Source organism: Pelobates fuscus, chromosome 5 (genome assembly GCF_036172605.1).
Source record: "Pelobates fuscus isolate aPelFus1 chromosome 5, aPelFus1.pri, whole genome shotgun sequence".
Lineage (NCBI taxonomy): Eukaryota > Metazoa > Chordata > Amphibia > Anura > Pelobatidae > Pelobates > Pelobates fuscus.
The window spans coordinates 27,463,660-27,482,718 of record NC_086321.1 but is presented as its reverse complement, the minus strand read 5'-3'; the positions used below and the strand labels follow the sequence as shown (position 1 = coordinate 27,482,718).

General features: G+C 38.0%; 1 protein-coding gene across 3 annotated transcripts in view; it reads left to right on the top strand.

Moving 5' to 3' along the window:
- Positions 1-19,059, top strand: part of CAST (calpastatin) — a 133,171-nt gene that overhangs the window by 17,116 nt on the left and 96,996 nt on the right. The window contains exon 2 of one of the 3 annotated variants that reach the window (XM_063453676.1): positions 3,839-3,939. In XM_063453676.1, coding sequence (XP_063309746.1) covers positions 3,889-3,939 — 51 coding nt within the window. In that variant the 5' untranslated portion in view covers positions 3,839-3,888. Of the gene's footprint in view, positions 1-3,745; positions 3,940-4,593; positions 4,713-19,059 lie in introns of those variants that run through there. The other 2 variants (XM_063453677.1, XM_063453678.1) reach the window with 2 other exon arrangements.

Genomic DNA, 19,059 nt, shown 5'->3' with positions numbered 1-19,059 from the left:
ACGAATGTTTCAATGTATCTCTTCATTTGCCATCTTTTCCCAGTAGATCTTCATTTTGCAGCTTTTCTTCAAAAAGTTCCTCTGCGTTAATATTCTTAACAATACATCTAAAAATCAGCTGAATAGTTCTGTCCTTCTGTCCAATCATCCAGCTATCTAGCAATCTAATTCTATCTTCTCTTGACTTAAAGGATAGTCACCCAGACCACGCCATCTCAGTGTATGGGTGCAGTGACCATGTCCTTTTAACCCTGCACTGTAAACTATTGCAGTTTTTGAGAAACTGCATTGTTTACATTGTAGGGTTAACTCCTCCTCTAGTGACATCATACTAACAGCCACTTGAGGCTCTTCCATGGCACAGACCGAGTAAAACACACAGTCACGTTATGTAGAAGACCCATAGAAACACTATAATATTAGTAATACAGTAATACATTGTGTTCCTTTAACCCCTTAAGGACCAAACTTCTGGAATAAAAGGGAATCATGACATTTCACACATGTCATGTGTCCTTAAGGGGTTAAACGTGATGTTGTTTTCTTGTCATGGAATGATAGGATTCTGGCTACATCTGTAGGTCATTATCACAGTAGGCTGGTACTTAATGTATTCTATTTCTTTAGTAACCCCAAATGCCATGATGGGGCATAAAATGGGTCCTTGTAGGATAGCTCAAAGAATAAATCAGTATCTGCATTTCATAGTTTGTTTGCAGAATGCATCATCCAAGGTCCCCTCAAGGCCTTAAACGGGTAAATGGGAGTCTGGGCTATTTTGTTGAGGCATCTTCAGTTTTGGGGGGTCCCTTTGAATCCCTGGTGTTTTTTTATTTTTTTATGGAGACTATTTGCATTTTTATGGAAAATTTTAAAATATAAAAAAAAACTTTTTTATTTAGCACACAGGTAAAAGAGGTTTGGCTACAAATAGCTGAGGCTGTCAAGGGCCAAGTATGTTTTAATTGGTTTTAATTGCTTATCTTTTGATCTTTGTTCTGCCACTCAGTCACAGCGAGGGCAGTTAGCACATGATTTGTATCAGGCATTTATATGACTATTTCCCTTTAACCGTGCCAGGAGTAGGGCATTTAAAATGGCCAATGGCTCAAAAAAGCTTGCGCCAATAAATAACTTGTGCCAAAAAAATTATAAAGATGTATAAAAAAATTTTTTTAAAAATCTTCGCCCCAAATTCCATACTTCACATTATATTTTCAGTTTGAACATGTATATAAGCAGTTCTAAAATTCACAACTTACTATTGCAGTAGAAACTAAATGCAAAAAGTAGTTAATTGCTAACGTCTAGATTTTTTGCACATTATTAGTACAGTATTAGCCCCTTTACATTCTGTATAAAGATACATTCTAAATCATTATGTAGAATTGTCTGAAGCGTTATAGGTTAAAGGTTTTACACAGTACGTTACAAAGCATTATTACACATTATATCGTGTTCTCTCAGTCATAAACTTAAAGATTATCAATGCCGTGCAGCTGACAGACCGTCTGTAATAAAATGTTAATTTTCTGTGACTGTGCGCATGTATGGATCTAACCTCTGTTTATTCTAGCAACGTAATAAGTAACTTCTCATATTTACCAATAAGTGCTTTCTATTTCCTGCGAGTATGGTTGAACTCTGCACTCCACGGCAACCTTGTTATAAAGGAAATGCAATGACAAATGACAGTCACATTGCTTTAAATGGCATGCCAGGCTTAATCGGGCCCCAATTATTTAAAATGAAGCTGTCATGCCAGGTCCAACTTCAGCTATAACAGCTGCTATAGCAATATGTGTATCCATTTATCATAAAGGTAAATGATATATGTATTTTCTTAAGCAGTAATTATAGTGTAACTTATCCCCTCTCCAGCATTCCAACATTAGCATTCTAAGCGGTCCTTGCATCTCACACTACTATAGCATCCAAATAATTCACCATTGGAAAAAGTCCTTGCATGCAAAGCACGTTTGCCTGTTTATTGAAATAAAAAAATATATATAATATTATCAGCTATATATGGTGTGTTTCGGCCTTACATAAATACAAGACGTAGTCATTAAACTAATATCTACCCAAATAAATCCCCTATCACCCAGGCACCCACCTAAAAGTTGAGGAAGCCAATTAACCACCATAAGATTCTGCTATTAACCCTTGTAACATCCACCTGCCGGTTCCACCTTACTTCCCCCATCTTTAAAGGGATTGGCTCTGCGTAGGGAAACTACCTCAAGCAAATCAATCCTCTTTAAGGACGCCAGCATACTGTCTTCACTGCAAGCTTATGGTCATCAGAAGGGGGTGACATCAGAGGTTCCATTCCTATATCTCTCCAGCATGCGCCAGATGTGCTTGGTGGCAGAATAGCAATGTGAACCTGTAGGAGGGTTCTCCTGCTCTCCTCATCTATCACTCCTGTCTCCAACGTAGAGACCTGTGCTGAGAATTGATTGACATTTAATATTTTCAAATATAAATTTCTCAAAATCTATACATTTGCTAACGTTTTGGTATGTTTTTTTTTTATTTATTTTTTTAATAGAGCAGTGTATTTACACTTTATTACATTATATAAATAACTTATTTTAAAAAAAAAATAAGAATTTAAGCAACATGCGATACTGGATGACATTAACCCTTCGACTTTTTATAGCAATGTGCTGGGCACAGTGCCCGTATATTACTATATTATTATACTCCATGATCAATTCAGTCATCACTGAAATATGCTGACCAGTTCTAACCGACCTATTCTCCCATAAACAGTTACTCATGCAACATATAGAGAGCTTCTAATTATTATTATTTATATAGCGCCATCAGATTCCGTAGCGCTGTACAAATGTAATAAAGCTGATAGCAGCAGTCGGCTATTTTCAGCTTAGTAATAACATCGTCCATGTTTTATAAATGGTACTATACACACAAACACTCCATCAAGTATTGCAAATTACTGCAATTACGTGCAATGAGAGCGGGAGAGAGGGGGCCTTCTTTTGACATAAGCTTTGCACCGAGCAATAGTTTGTGCTTGGATTGTACCTATTAATAGAGAACTTGGAGTGGCCCTTTCATATATATATATGTATAGTTACTAAATAATGTATTGCAGAGCACTAACCTTTGACATTAAAAATATATATATTTATAATAATTATAACAATGCATAAGTCTAGAAAGCAGTGCTGTAAAAATTTAGAAACCAAGTGCGAATTTACTCCAAATATATAATTTATCTTTTTAAGTTGTTTGTTTGTTTTTTCAGCATTCCACCAGTCACTGTTTAGTGGATAGCAGGAACTTGCTGGTATTAGGATGTGTTAGAGAGTAACAGAGGCCTGTCAATCAGTACCAGGACACATATATCTGTAAAATAACAAAAGCAGAGATTTTGTAGCAGAAATGCCAGCCAGGCCCTTTAGGAGTGACACATTGAGGGTGTGTCTTAGGCAGTAGGGCCTGAAGAATGCAGCACAATATGCTAAACCTGTTGATCATTTGCACAGTTGGCAAACATCTCTACTTTGTTCAGCCCAGGTACAACCACCCCACCCATGCCTTGTAGCCAAGCTATGTGCCTGGGCTAGAATGCACAGATCTGTCCCCCCCCCCCCCCCCAATCACTAACAACACAAACACATACATGGGAAGGAATAGGAGGGAGGCAGAGACTGGTTGCTGAGCCAGAGTCAGAGCTCTCCTGGCAGGCAGACAGCAGCAAGGAGGGGCCAGTGACTGGGCTCAGCTAGATTGGAAAAGCTGTCTCATACAGTAGGAAGTCACATTGTAACTTTCTGTTATTCTTTCTCTCACATTGTTGCTGCAGTCTGAGAAGCTGAGAACCCACTCCACGCAGGGACTGCCACTGGTGAAACCATGCCTGGTAAAGGGAGAAAACACACAGGGGGAGGCAAGGGCTCCAAAGAGGTAAGTGTGAGCTGGTAATTTGATACCCACCCCAGTGCCAACAAAGTATCTGCACAGATCAGGGTGCGTGCCAGCCTGGTGCCAGTTTGGGGATAACCTTATAACCGCAATAATGATGGCAGGCGGTGAGTTGTATCCAGTTATGGGACAGGAAGGTAGTTATTACATGAGAGTTTTTAGAGGTGAGTCACTGCAGCCTGGCACACAGATAACCAGGGAGGTGGCAGCTTTGGGTGAGACAGGAGCTATTTCTGAAGGTATTAAGCAGCCCTTGGGGGAGAAGTCTGGATATCCCAAATAAAAGATGCTTATTAAATGGGCTTTAGAAAGCCCCCCCTCTCCATCACCTTCCCAGATGAAGCAGTAACTTTGTTGCACAACTGCTGCAGCTGTTACTTGTGCTTAATTAACGGATGGCTGTAAACCCAACACATATTAACAGTTATTGACCTAAATATGAAGTGGCATCATCTGATCCACCCTTCCTAGCTGAGCTAACCCTGCTGGGTGACCCGGGGAATCTCCACACAGGGCGTGGTAGGGTGTCTGAGTTCTTAATACACTATGTATCAAACCCCAAAAACATGGCCCTCCCCGTGTCGTGGAGGAGGAGACCAGCCCAGTGCCCTCCCTCCCTCCTTCCAGCAGGCAGAGGTGGATGCTCAGCACTGCTGGGAGTCTGCAATAGTTCATGGGGAGGAGACCAGCACACTCTGGATCAGTAGCCACAGGACACACTAGCCATGGCCTTTGCAAGTTGGTGGTATGCCACGGTAATGTGGAGCCCTTTATATATTTTTACTTTATAGTTTCTACTTTTAAGGCAGTTTGTGGGTTTTTTTTATCACAACTCCCACCATCCTGTTTCTGGTTGCTGATGATGGGAGTTGTACCCCAACAATGACTGGGCACATGTTTAAAGAAGTTTAGAGGTTCTGGGCTGCAGGAGACAGAATGGAGCTGCTGACAGACATGAGCCTATTGTGCTGGGATGGGACCGGACACTGAATTCTTCACATATTTGAACTTTACTCAGGGCTGGTCCTTCCCATCCATGGTGCACTAGCTGAGATAAGATACTTTGTTCTGAATAGAATTATATCAATAGATTTTAACATGCTCTTCAGATCAATATGAAAGTTGTCCTCCAAATATCTGGATTGGAATGCCTTGTTTTAAATAGTAGTAATGGAAAAAATTGCAAAATAAATTGTATTGTTTTGAAATTGTTAGATTATAGTAAAAGCGATCCCTCCACTTCCAGGGCATTGCAAATGGCATTATTAACCAAAACCTATATTTTATTCACTTCTAATATCCAGTATCTGATTCTGTACATTATGAATCGAGGCTGGCCCAGCATCATGGGAGTTTTTCTTGTAGAAGAGCTAGCTATCTAATGTTTCAGTCACTAATGCAGTAAAGAACATAGTATTGTTCATGATCAATATGCACAGTAAATGTGTGTACTTATTTATGCATGTTGTTGTGAGAGATGTCTCTAATCCAGCTGCTAAAACTATATCATCTTAAATTTAGTACTCTTGTAATCACTATGGAACGTTCTGTTTTAGAACTTACAATCAAAGCAAACTAGATCAATTCAGGTCAAGAGTAGATTTTATTTATTGTTTTGGTCTCTAGGGATAGATAGATTTACCTTCTGTGAGAAGGTAACCCAATTTCAAACAGACTAAGAATCCTTTGTGGTTATAAGCAGCATAGAACAAAGGCAGGTACTATTTGACAGTCCTTTGCCTGGCACTAAAACTTCCAGTATGTTTAAGCAGCTGATTGGCTGGCTGAGGGTCATGCAAGGTCCTTAGTAGTTAAATGTGGAGTGCTAAATGTTTAATTATAACCAGGACAGAATATGTTCTCAAAAATAGATTTTTTTCAAGATTTCTGGACTTTTATCTTCTGTCCTATTTTCCTCCCAAATGTGTATATCTGAGGTTTATGATGAGTGATTACATGTGTGTCAATCTTTAAATCATTACTGCTGTTAGATGTAAGCAAAACCCCTTTCTCTAAACCATCACTCCCACCATGCTCAGTTATGATGGGAGTTGTGATTGCGATCGGTTTGTCTGCACACTGTGGCTTGTCAGTGAGTAATATTAATATCCCTCCAAGCTTTGGAAACTGTATTTCAACAGTCTACTAGTTTCTACTGATTTGCCAGAGTATGTAAGGATCAAACCTTACGGGGCAGGTGTGGTTACAAAAGGTAAGCCATAAAATATTTAGTGAATTTGTGAAAATATAGATGCCGTTTAATTAATTAATTTTATGTACGTGGTTCATTACGCATATATATATATATATATATATATATATATATATATATATATATATATAATAATTCAAAGCCAGCAAAAAGCATGTTTGTAGGTAAAGGTTTAAAAAAAAAAAAAAATAGCTTTATTGGACGAGCATGGGCCTGACAGAAGCTCATTTCAACATTACGATTGACACTTCAATTACTTTTCAGTAAAAAAAGCTTTTTTAAAAATTTTTTATTAATCCATATAAAATGTATAAACTCTAATTTGTTGTAAGTGTGCACGGTGCTTTGGAGAGGGGTGGGGGGGAGGGGGAAATACAGGATCCTGAAAAATCTCACCATTTCATGATAAATCTAAGATTCTGAGGTTGCCAGGAGATGATATTGATGTCTGGGTTCCATAGTGATCCATTGTTCCATGGCCGCGGTTAGGAGCAGAGACTAAAATGAGAATTCAATGTGCTCTTTACATTTAAGGCCAAAAAAACCTGAACTGGATAAATTATCTTGGCAGCTATACTTAGTTCAACTACTCTTGCCTTAAACGTGAAATTCTCTTTAAATTCTCTTTGAAGTCTTTAGTAAATAATCCTGATAAGGTTACATCCAGCCAGTAATTGCACGGCAGCTCAGGGGTTTATAACCGATATTATGTTTATTATGTCTTAAACCAGCATTCTAGGACTATGATAATGGTGAACTAGGAGAGCCACGTTCTGCACCTGGCAGGGAGATGGCACATAGATCTTTAGTATGAGGCTACATCCAGCATCTGTTTTTACTTTTACAATGAGACTGGCCAGAGATCAGGCAATGGTCCCCTTGTTCCTTCACACTAGGAAACCCTGAACTGTTGGGCACTGTAACCCCAGCCCAATAGCAAGGCTCACTCACAGCTGCATCACTTGTGACTTCCTTCTATGACAGTCTAATCTGCTCGAAGACACAACAGGATATAAAAATGCAGAGGAAATTGCATGATTTATATAGAACTGAAACTGGACTTCACATGAAGAGGAAACATCTCAATCCACTTGGATATTAGTGGGTTTGTGGGCTGCTTATAGTATTTGTGTGTGTGTGTGTGATGATGTATGTGGGCTAATTGTGGTATTGTGTGTCTATGTGGGCTATATGTGATGTTACGGATGTGCACGTGGGCTCCTTGTTTGTGTGGTGGGGGCTGGTGATTTGTTTGTGTGGTGGGGGCTGTCTGTGGGGTTGTATGGGGGCTGCCGATTTGTCATGTGCAGGGGTAGTTTGTGGGGGTGGTGTATGTGTAGGCTGTTTCTAGTGTTTGTTCATTGCAAATTTTGGGGGGCTCATTACTAAAATAAAGTTTATAATTATGAATAAAAAATTGTATAATTGTATTATTGCCCCCTCTCTATTGCATACCTTTGGTCAGGGGAATGGGTGGGGGTAGGGCAAAAATCCACAATATTCCTCGTGGTCCGGTGGTGGAACTTGCTATTTGCACCTTCCATGGGTTCAGACCTTTTCTGTCTCCATTGTGGTGCGTTGCCATTTTATCCCACAGCAGAGCTCTGAATCTGGAAGTCCCAGATCTCAAGGGTGAGTCCCCTGTAGTGTCTGCACCTGCTGAAAGTGCAGACCTCATTGACTGACACTCTATAACTGGCCTGTTTTGGCCCTGCAGCCTTGCGTCCCATGCAAAGGCATGGGTGCCATAGGTTACTGACCCCTGTTTTAGAGACTACTGCCTTTTAGAGTAATTCACTTAAAGGAGCACGCTTACTTTAGGAATACAATCAAAACAAGATTACAGGACCACACCAGAAAGCCTCCTAGTGAAAAAGGCCGTGTTTGCATTGCTGAGACTGCAGGGACAGTTCCTTTGCCCCAGAACCACTATACGGTATTATGTTGTAGTGGGTCTGGTGCTTAGATTAATGTCCCTTTAAGTCAGAGTGAATTCAAAGCAAATTTTACATTTTTGGCCAACATAGCCAAATTGAAAACACCGCTAGGTGTCCTGGAGAATATTCCCAGTCCTGGCCAAAAAATGTTAAATCCCTGATTAATTCACTTTGAATCCCTGACAATTCACGCGTTGGTTAAAAAACCTAGTTAGACTCTTGAAGCTTCCCCCAAAACATCCCAATTACTGATAAAGTCTGCCTCCCACCGTAACGTGTTTTTAGTAAAGTGACGCACCATCCCACCATTCCAATTCCCAAAGAAAACATTTAAAACCTGATCTTCCAGTAACCTTGTTTTGCCAGAAGAGACTGCATGATTGGGCCCTGAAAGAATTTGCAATGTTTTAACACATTATTATTATTGCTTTACTGCTTTTTCAGTTTTTAGAAGATAGTCCACATTTGTTATGTACGTCGTGAACCTGAAATAAATCCTTAAAAATCTATACAGTGTCCTATATCTCTGCGTGTTTCAGTACATATAAGAAAATAAATCTTTAAAAGTTATATAACATGCAACAAACATGCTAGTTTTTATTTCTTTATTTTTTCACTCTTCCAGGAAGACTGCATTTTACAGTAGACATAAGTTGTCATTGCTTTATCTCTATTGGTGTCTCTCTGACAGTCATTACCTGCTTTCTCTGAAGAGCGGGGTTTAAAGGGACACTATAGTCACCTGAACAACTTTAGCTTAATGAAGCAGTTTTGGTGTATAGAACATGCCCCTGCAGCCTCACTGCTCAACCCTCTGCCATTTAGGAGTTAAATCCCTTTGTTTATGAACCCTAGTCACACCTCCCTGCATGTGACTTGCACAGCCTTCCATAATTACTTCCTGTAAAGAGAGCCCTATTTATGCTTTCTTTATTGCAAGTTCTGTATAATTAAGATTTTCTTATCCCCTGCTATATTAATAGCTTGCTAGACCCTGCAAGAGCCTCCTGTATGTGATTAAAGTTCAATTTAGAGATTGAGATACAATTATTTAAGGTAAATTAAATCAGTTTGAAAGTGAAAACAGTTTTTGTTTTTTCATGCAGGCTCTGTCAATCATAGCCAGGGGAGGTGTGACTAGGGCTGCATGAACAGAAACAAAGTGATTTAACCCCTGCAGGACGGAGTCAATAGTGCACCTTCTGATCAAAACAAAACGTAAACAAAAACTGAAATTTGCGCTATATGTCTGTTCACCCATAGTTCCCCTTTTTCATATTATATGCACCAACACTTATTATATATAATTTTGTTCAGGAGAAACAGGGCTTTAATTTATCATTAACTATTCATATATGGAACATAATTCATTATGAATAAAATTTAAAAAAAATGTGAGAAAATAAGATTTTTTTTTAAAATTTGTATTTCCGTCTGACATTTTAGCTGTGAATGTCATAAAAGGTTTTACTGCACAAAAATGCACATATTTGTAATCAGCGATGTCTCACGAGTACAACAGCACCCCGCATTAACAGGTTTTATGGTGTTTTGGAAAGTTACAGGGTCAAATATAGAACGTTCCATTTTCAAATATAAATTTGCCAGATTGATAATGTTACCTTTGAGACGGTGTGGTAGCCCAGCAATGAGAATTACCCCCATAATGGCATACCATTTGAAAAAGTAGACAACCAAAGGTATTGAAAGTGGGGAATGTTTAGTCTTTTTTAGTAGCCACTTAGTCACAAACACTGGCCAAAGTTAGCGTTCATATTTGTTTTTGTGTTAAAAAAGCAAAAAACGAATATATGGCCAGTGTTTGTGACTAAGTGGCTACTAAGAAGGACTGGACATACCCCACTTGCAATACCTTGGGTTGTCTTCTTTTGCAAATGGTATGCCATCAAGGGGGTAATTCTCATTCCTGGGCTACCATACGCTCTCAAAGGCAACATAACCAATCTGGCAAATTTCAATGTCAAAAAAATGAAATGCAAGCCTTATATGTGACTCTCTAACTTTCCAAAACACCATGAAATCTGTACATGGGGGGTACTGTTATTCTCGGGAGACTTCACTAAACACAAATATTAGTGTTTTAAAACAGTAAAACATATTACAACAATAATATAGTCCATAAAAGTGCCGTTCGTTTGTAAAAAATGCAAAAAACGTCACTTTTACTTAAAATATCATCGTTGTAACACAATTTACCAATTTGAAACACTAATATTTGAGTTCAGCGAAGTCTCCCGAGTAAAACAGTACCCCCCATGTACAGGTTTTATGTTGTCTTGGAGAGTTACAGGGTCAAATTAAATTCTCTGCACTTTCTTCCTGTGTTGTCAGATATGTCAATCAAATTTTAATTAATCAAATCACCTAATTATGTTAAAAGATTACTTAAATATACACGTAGAATTTTAATATATATGCATTTATAGGTATTTAAATTCTACGTGTATACTAATGTAATCTTTTATGTAATTATATGTATTTATCTATATATATATATATTTGCGGTTATTTGCATTTTATATATAGATAGATATAGAATGTCATTCTAAGTGTATTTTGTTACCAATATATATTAATAACAAAATACAGTTAGAATGAAATTACATATGTATATATAATTTATATAAAATTTTGTTTCAATATTTTATTTATTAATTTTATTATTTTATTTATTTATTATTGTAATTATACGTATTTATATATATATATATATATATATATATAATATGTGTATATATCTATTATATATATAATATATGTATATTATATATATGTAACGTCATTCTAAGTGTATTTTAATACTAATATATGTACTTATATTAGTATTAAAATACACTATGTATGACGTTAAAAATATATAATATACATATATATAATATATATATATACATATATATAATATAAATATATTTATTTTATTTTTACACATGTCTAATATTTTTTTTTTACAGATCCCACCAGCAGGGGGACTGTCTGATATTTTAGACAGTCCCCCTGCTGGCAGATCCACAGCCAGCTATAGGGGGCCATGTGATCGCTCTTTGAGAGCGATCACATGGCCCCCCGGGGGGCCTGATTTGCCGTGGGGGGGCTGCCTGTGCTGTGAGGCAGTCCTCCCGAAGCGGAGCGCCGGTAAGGTAAGTATACCGGGCGCTCCAGGGCTCAAAGCCGTTACGGCGTTCTATGCCGTCGCAACGGCTTTAAAGCCCACTTAAAGCGCGACGGCATAGAACGTCGTAACGGCGTTAAGGGGTTAACTCCTAAATGACAGTGAATTGAGCAGTGAAATTGCAGGGGAATGATCTATACACTAAACCTGCTTTATTTAGCTAAAGTAATTTAGGTGACAATAGTGTTCCTTTAAGTTAGCAAGGTCAGTCAGTCAGTCCCATTTTTTTTAAAGCCATTTAAATACAAGTTATGGTTTTTGAAATTGAATAATGAACATAGTTTTTAACTTTGAGTGTATTTTTTACATTGCATTGTATGTGTTCGATGCGCATGAACGCTCACACAAACAACACAAATGTGTTTTGTTTCATACTTTCCTTGAGAACAGAGTGCACTAAATTTGGTACAATAATACAGTAGTATTACTTTTATCCAAATATGCTATTTCAAAAGAAAATTTATTCCAAGTACAATATAATAGAAACATTGAAAACTAGAATAGATCAAATGACAAAATCAAGATTAATTATTCGTTTTACCTGAAATATAAACACCCCATTTTACATACAATTTAAAACTAAAATTACAAATTCCATATAATCTATATATTTGGCAATTTAGTGTGCTATCACAACGTCTAGAAATGTTTTATGTTGTATTTTTATTATTCCAATTTTGCAGGATTCCTACACTTTAAATACTACCATTCTAAATTCTTATACTGCGAGCTAATCATTTACTGCCAGAGAGTTTATGTTCTGCAAATATTATTTTGTTATCTTCATATGCCTCTTCCTATCTCCGCTAAATCTTTAAATCTTCACTGCATGCATGGGCAGCTGTGTGGTATTCCAAAGAAGTCATAATCATTTATGGTAGATGTGTCTATATTGTTTAAACTTAAAGGGTCACTCGAAGCATAAAGCTTCTTATGTGTAAATAAAATGTTAAAAATTTGATTTTTTTTTAAAAACAAAAATAACAAGTTTTTCACATTTTTTTTTTTTAATAATAATTTCTATACAGTCAGTGCAACTAATTAAAAAGAACTCAGAATAGATTCATATATCAGTCCTGATTGTTAAATGCCTAAAATGTTTAGGATATAAATTAATATTTACGCTAACCCTATACCAACCCCCACACTAACACTATACCAACCATAAGCCTTACCCAACAGTTACACTAATTCTAACCGTATGCCTACACAAACCTTATCCCTAACTTCAACTCTACACTATCTTTACCTTAAAACAGCATTAACCCACTCCCAGCATTAACCTTTACCTTACCTTAGCCCTACACTAACTCTAAAGCTAACCAAACACTAATCCTACCCTACTCTTGCCCTATCCCTAACTCCAACACTAATCCCAATCCTAACCCTAAACTAACCCATTGCTAATATCAATCTGGTCTGGTTCCTAGCCAAATATGCAGAAATTGATGCTAGGAAACTGGCAAAGCCCTGCTCCAGTCGATACAGGTTGGGCTACCCTACCAGGGTCAATTCAGAGTCTGGAGGGTCTCCACAAAGCTGCCCGCACCCCACAAATTCTGAATACGTTAAAGGCCGACTTCCAGCACTGCACAGAGCTCATTGGTCAGTCTGTATCGCCCCAGCTGACTAACAGGATCCCCATTTATCCATTGACACCTGGGGTTAGTGGTGTGAACTGGGATTTAATCCTCCTCACACTGCAATCTCTTTGAAGGAATTTACACGCATATGTAAACACTGCTTGCAGCTCTGGCTTTCGGCACTGCAAGCAGCTCATGAAAAAGTCTGGGGCCACTTATATTGGCCGCAGCAAACTCGTTTGACCCATTTATACCTGGGACTCCCCAGTGTTGGCAAGGATTAAACCCTGCTCACACCGTGGTCAAATTAATAGGAATTTAGGATGCCTGTTTAAAGAACTGTTTGCTGTGCTGACATTCAGTGCCTTCAAACAGCTCATCTAAAAGTCTGGGGCCCCTAAAAAATGGTCCCATCACACAGAGGGAATTACCAGTTCATCGATACCTAGGACTCCCTGGTTTGAGCACGGATTTAACCCTGCTAACGTCATATCTGCAGGACGTGTCATTATGTCCTAAATGCATTAAAGCTTGTTATAGTTGAGATGTAATGACCTGCTCGAACGTCGTTAAGAAGTTAAAGCTTGCTAGAGGTGCGTGAATTTCTGCCAATATAAAGGGTCATTGAGTTTGCCGGGGGCTTTCAGACCTCCGTTAGGTGTTTAGGCTTCTAGAACACAATGACTTATGTACCATTCACACATTTATAAACTTTCCCAGCAAAATTTAAGTGGCAAGCAAATGGGCAGGAAACCATAATGACACATGACTATGTATATAAAGAAATGTCAAGATTCATTATAAGATAATTATACCTCATGTGTGTTTAAACTTATATGGAATGAGGCGTTGGTTGATGTGGAGCAGTAGATAAAACTACACTTGTAGTTAATGATTAAAATTTAATGTGACACTGGGCTATGTTCTATCATTTCCAGGGGAGCCTTTTATATTTAATATGGTTCTGTCGTGTTTATATTGTCTATGCATTTCTCTATTATCCCATTAATACTAGAAGCAGACGCTCTGCTTTTGTGGGAATAGCATGGCAGATGGGAGTTTTTTATTCAATCACCAAACCATGTAGTTTCTCCCCAAATTAAAGCATCCTCCTCTCAACATATGAGGTATGCAAGAAGGAGTCTGTGGAGGTGGGGGCAGTAGTCACATAGTTCAAAAAAGGGCAGACCCTCTCAGATAGGGGGCTTACCAGCCTGGAGGTTATGAGATGAGAAAATGTAAAGGGGGGGAGGGGGGAGAATCGCCTTTTTTCCATATTTGCTAATCACTAGCACAGTGCTAAAATATTCCCCCATTGTCTTACTAGTAATTACAGTGTGTGGAATGTCTCTTTAATAGGAACAATAAATTAGCATAGTTCAGAGCTGTGCAGTATAAGCTGACACATACCAGCAGGTTTAAGTGAGGTATGTCTCCAGAGCAGCAGTGTGTGTATGGAGCGTCCTCAGAAGCCTTATGCAGGGTTGTTTTTACACCTCAAGCTAAATGAGCATATGATTCACGGTTGCACCCTACTCCCCAAAACACCACGTTATGGGGGATATTTATCAAGGTGTTCTGAAAAGTGATGGCTAAATTCCATAATTATTTTAATCATATTTATCTTAGTGTTCTAAAAGTGATAAAAAAAAGGGATTATTTGGGGGCGTGGTAGTTGTGAGACAGAGTAAACACATGTCCACAGAGCACCGGGCCTGAAACACAAAAATAGACAATTTTCATACTTACGAAGTTCCACGGGCTGCATTTTTAACCTCCCCCCCCCAACAGAGACTAACATGGGGCACAAGAATAAGAGGTTTCACTCTCCAGAGACCCCCCGCCCGGCAACCAAACATCAGGATCTCTATTGAGAGGCCTGGACCGCTGCTCCCTCCAAAATGGCGCCTACTGTACTCCGTGAGGAAGAGGCCTCTGAGGCCTCCCTAGACAACGGGGACGCATGCCAATCACCTGGGCTGGGAGAAACGTTCAGACTCCGATACAGACAAAGACTCTGCACCAGTCACTAAAGGTGACATAAAGCACCTCCTCCAAGGCATCAGGCAGGTCTGGAAGTCAGATCTCTGAGAGGCACAATCGGAAATAGGGGTCTTCTGCTGGAAAATCGCAGAGGTGGAAACCCGAGCGCAAACCAGAGAGAACAAACTGCACACCACCAAAAACCAGGTGACTGATCTGGCCCAACAGGTGCAGAAACTTTTACACACTCCGTAACCATACTAGAATCCAGACATAGAAGGAAGAACACCAAATTCAGAGTCAGAAAAAAAAAAGAGAAGTGAAAATAATTCTAAATCTGTTTTGCTGACGAAAAAATGTTGTATAAGGGCGCAACAGATGAGAAAACCCAACAGTTTTTAAAAAATTGCAATAAAAATACATATGTAAAATGGTGACACTTTGATAATAAATCTCACATAGTACAAAAAAATAGAAACATGCTTATTGAGAGCAGAAACAAAGGATATTTTAGCAAAATTTATTTATTTATTTTTTTTTTTTTTTAAATCAAAACAAAATGTAAAAAAAACCTCCTGGAAATTAGTGTTCTCCTTTGAAATCCTGAACGCTCCATACAGGAAGGGTGGATGATACGTGAAGCAGCCTTGCAATAGATATAACTAATAGTACAAAAAGAATGGGTACCGTTCCACTGATCGTGCTCTAATACTAAAGAAATCCGAACACGGTTTGGGGGTTGAGGCAATGAGTTCCTTATCTTCTTTTCTAATGCAGTCCTTGTTAGGAAGTTCAGCATTGCTTATCTGAGATCAGTCAGGCTGCAGTTACAGCAATGTAAAACTTCCCAGGCTCTCCCTTCGCCTCCCTAACAATGTTTATTGTAAATACTAGCTATAAATTATGGTAAAACAACAATACATATACGTACTTAAACTTGAACTCTGTACAGTAAACCTGAGAAATTAAAATAAGCCTTTATATTAAATAAATATTATTTAAATAAATCCATATAGAATTTTTTTTAAAAAGTCCTAGGGGTATATGTAAAACGTACTGCTTTCGTATGTATTATTGTATTAATTGTAGCAAATGTATTTATGAGCAGCAGCAATGGCTTTAGTATTCATCAGATCAAATACAAACAAACACGAACAAAACAACAACAAAAAGTTACTCAAATCCCTATGCACGTTTAAATCACTGTAGGTTTTTAGTGTCACTCCAATGGCCATTTGAGTGTAAGCTCACCTTCCACGTCAAGGCAAAACTTTTTTAAGCGAGTCCTACACTAACAATTCACCTTGCCGCTTTCTGCTAAAAGGTAAAATATGCCTGGATAGTCTGGCAGGCTTAGTACTTACGTTTACCGTAAGAACAATAAGGATGTGAAATTCTCAGCCTGAAGAAGTGGTTTTATCAGAGTCCGTACAGATGTTCAAACAGCTACTAGATGCATACTTGCAAAAACAGAATATTCAAGGATATAATCTTTCAGTGTAGGGTAATAACTGCTTGATCCAAGGATAAATCTGACTGCCATTCTGGGGTCAAGAAGGAATTTTTTCCCTAAGTTGTTGCAAAATTGGAAGCGCTTCAAACTGTTTTTTTTTTTTTTACCTTCTTTTGGATCAACAGTAAAAAAACTAATGTTTGATGGATGTAAGTCTCTTTTCAGCCTACGTAACTATGTAACTATGTAAATTAGAAAATAAAAGCTAGTATATGTTAAAAAAATAAGAACCCATCGCACAAGTGGCAGTTCTGCTTTAAGGGAGTCAGCCCACACAATTACATTTCCTTTGAATATTACCCCAAAACAGGGATGGATTTTATTTTACACTAGTTGAGAAATGTAAATACAAAATAGTAATTTAATATCATGATTTAGCAGAAAACCATCTACTTAGGTATTCCTTCTGTACTGAGCCTCCATACGTAATTGAGGGCTCTTAGTTAGGCCCTGGGAAAGGTCTTATGGTATTGTCCACATGGTTCTGTATTGGCTTTCGCTGTCACTCAAGGAAGGAACAACAGTCGAAGTGGACATCCAACTGGTACCAGACTACATTTCCCATAAACCTCTCACAGACAAAAATACAGAAACTGTCTTCCTGAGACCCATGGGAGTAGTAGGCTAATCAAAGCCAAAGAGCCTGTGTTTGTTAACACAAAAAACACAGCATTTTGACATCTTTACTCAAATCAAAGAAACATTAAATTCCTTCCAAGTTCCAGTTTCCCTTACCTACTTACTATCACCTCTTGCGTAACAAAGTAATGCATCTGTGAATCTGTGCACATATCCTGCATTAGGCAATGGGTCATGAATGAACCTGTCTAAATGCCACTGTGTGTGAATTATAAAAGTAGATTATCAAAATAAAAAAAAGCTAAGTGTATCTCCGTGTCTTACATTTGAGACTTTAATTAAATATTAAAATTGTGAAACGCGTCAGACTTGTTTTGAGTAATTTATTTTTTCAAATAATGTCTGTTGGAATCAGTTGTAAGTAGCTATAGAATAAGCTACATTTTATTATATCTGTGGATAATGTGAACTATGGAACACTTACATTTTACTTCCAAAACCTAGCATTAGAAAACAATGTACTCTCCGTTGGTGTGCATTTGTGTGAACTTAACATATTTAAAGGGAAATTATAATTGGGGGGAGGGGGAATATTGAGATAGGGTAAGTGAACATCCAACTTCCATAGCTTTATTTTTTATATTTTTGGTGCACAGAAATTGTAAAAGCTGTCACCATTGAACAAGAGCATATATGCCTCAAATTACAGTGTTTGCTTTCTAGCAATCAGTGAGTTAGGAGGAGGGAGCGGGGCTCGGGGTTCACCATAGTTCGTATCTGAAGGCTGCAATTCCATTCTAGTACAGATGCCTGGTCTTAGCCAGCTTTCTGTGTTGGTATACCAGCTTTTTAAACAGCACTTTCATGAATGATGTCAAGTACTGGTGTAATATTTGTACATGCTGGGTACATTTTTGGAAAGCTGTATTTATCAAATACCATAAGTGGAGTGAACATTTTTGTTTATCTATTTTCTTACATTTGTTGTAGGTGGCAAAAATATGTTTTTACGTCTGACTTTCTCTGAAACATTTTAAGATAAAAGATCCCATACAAAAAATACACACTTTATGTCCGGCAAGCCCAAGGGGCACCCAAGCCCTATGGGGTATATTTCGGGGTAGTTTGAGGGTCACCCAATCCCTGTGGACAGCCCTACCAGTAAATGCATACATTTACATAGAACAGATATTATCTGTATCATTAGGAGGGATGTTCAATTATATTTAGCAATTCTGAAATCAATATTCACACATATACATATATATTAGAGGGTCACTCCAGATCCTTAAAGCACACTAGCTTGCTGAAAAGCTTTATGTGTGAAGTGTCTGCTTTTTTTTTTTTTCATTTTGAAAAAAAAGTACATATTTCAATAGAAATTCACACTTTTCTAAATTAGCCTGGTTACACCCCCCAGGCAGTTGATCAGACAACTTGTCTTTTCACTTCCTGGTTTGTTTAGCTCAGTGGAGCTAAACTTAAGAGGCAGCAACTGCCCACAGCACCTGCCTTGCAAAGATTTCTCATTTAGCTACATTGGGAAGTCCGTGATTGGACAGCCACAGAAAGTTTGGGCGGGGTTAGAAGGGGAGGGCTTGCAAAGGCAGCAAACGAGAACTGCAGCTTTAACAAGCTGTTTTTAGATACACCCCAATAGAAAATTGCATAACTAAATAAAAGCAAGTTTTCTGGGGTATGTCTACTAAACAGTGACTTTTATTTATTTTGTATTTGGGTAGGTGGGCTGTTCCGTTAAGGCCACTGATGCTAGGTGTTGGCTGTAGAGACCATTAATAAGTGTAACACCCATCATGACTTTGTTTTCTAGAACTGTTGGCGCCCATGCTAATAATAATAATAATAATGATAATAATGACGATATAAAGACTTTGCTTCACTGTGTGTCATTAATTCTTTAAGTGGAAGTTTACAAAATTACTTAATTATCTATGAAACTGGACCTGCCCTGGTATGATCGTAATTTCATTCACACTGTTGTTAAAGTTGAAAAAAGTCACTTCTCCAAGGTACTAAGGTCACTCCCAAAAATAATGAAATCTATTTAAAAGTTGTAAAATTAAACACTTTATAAACACAGCATT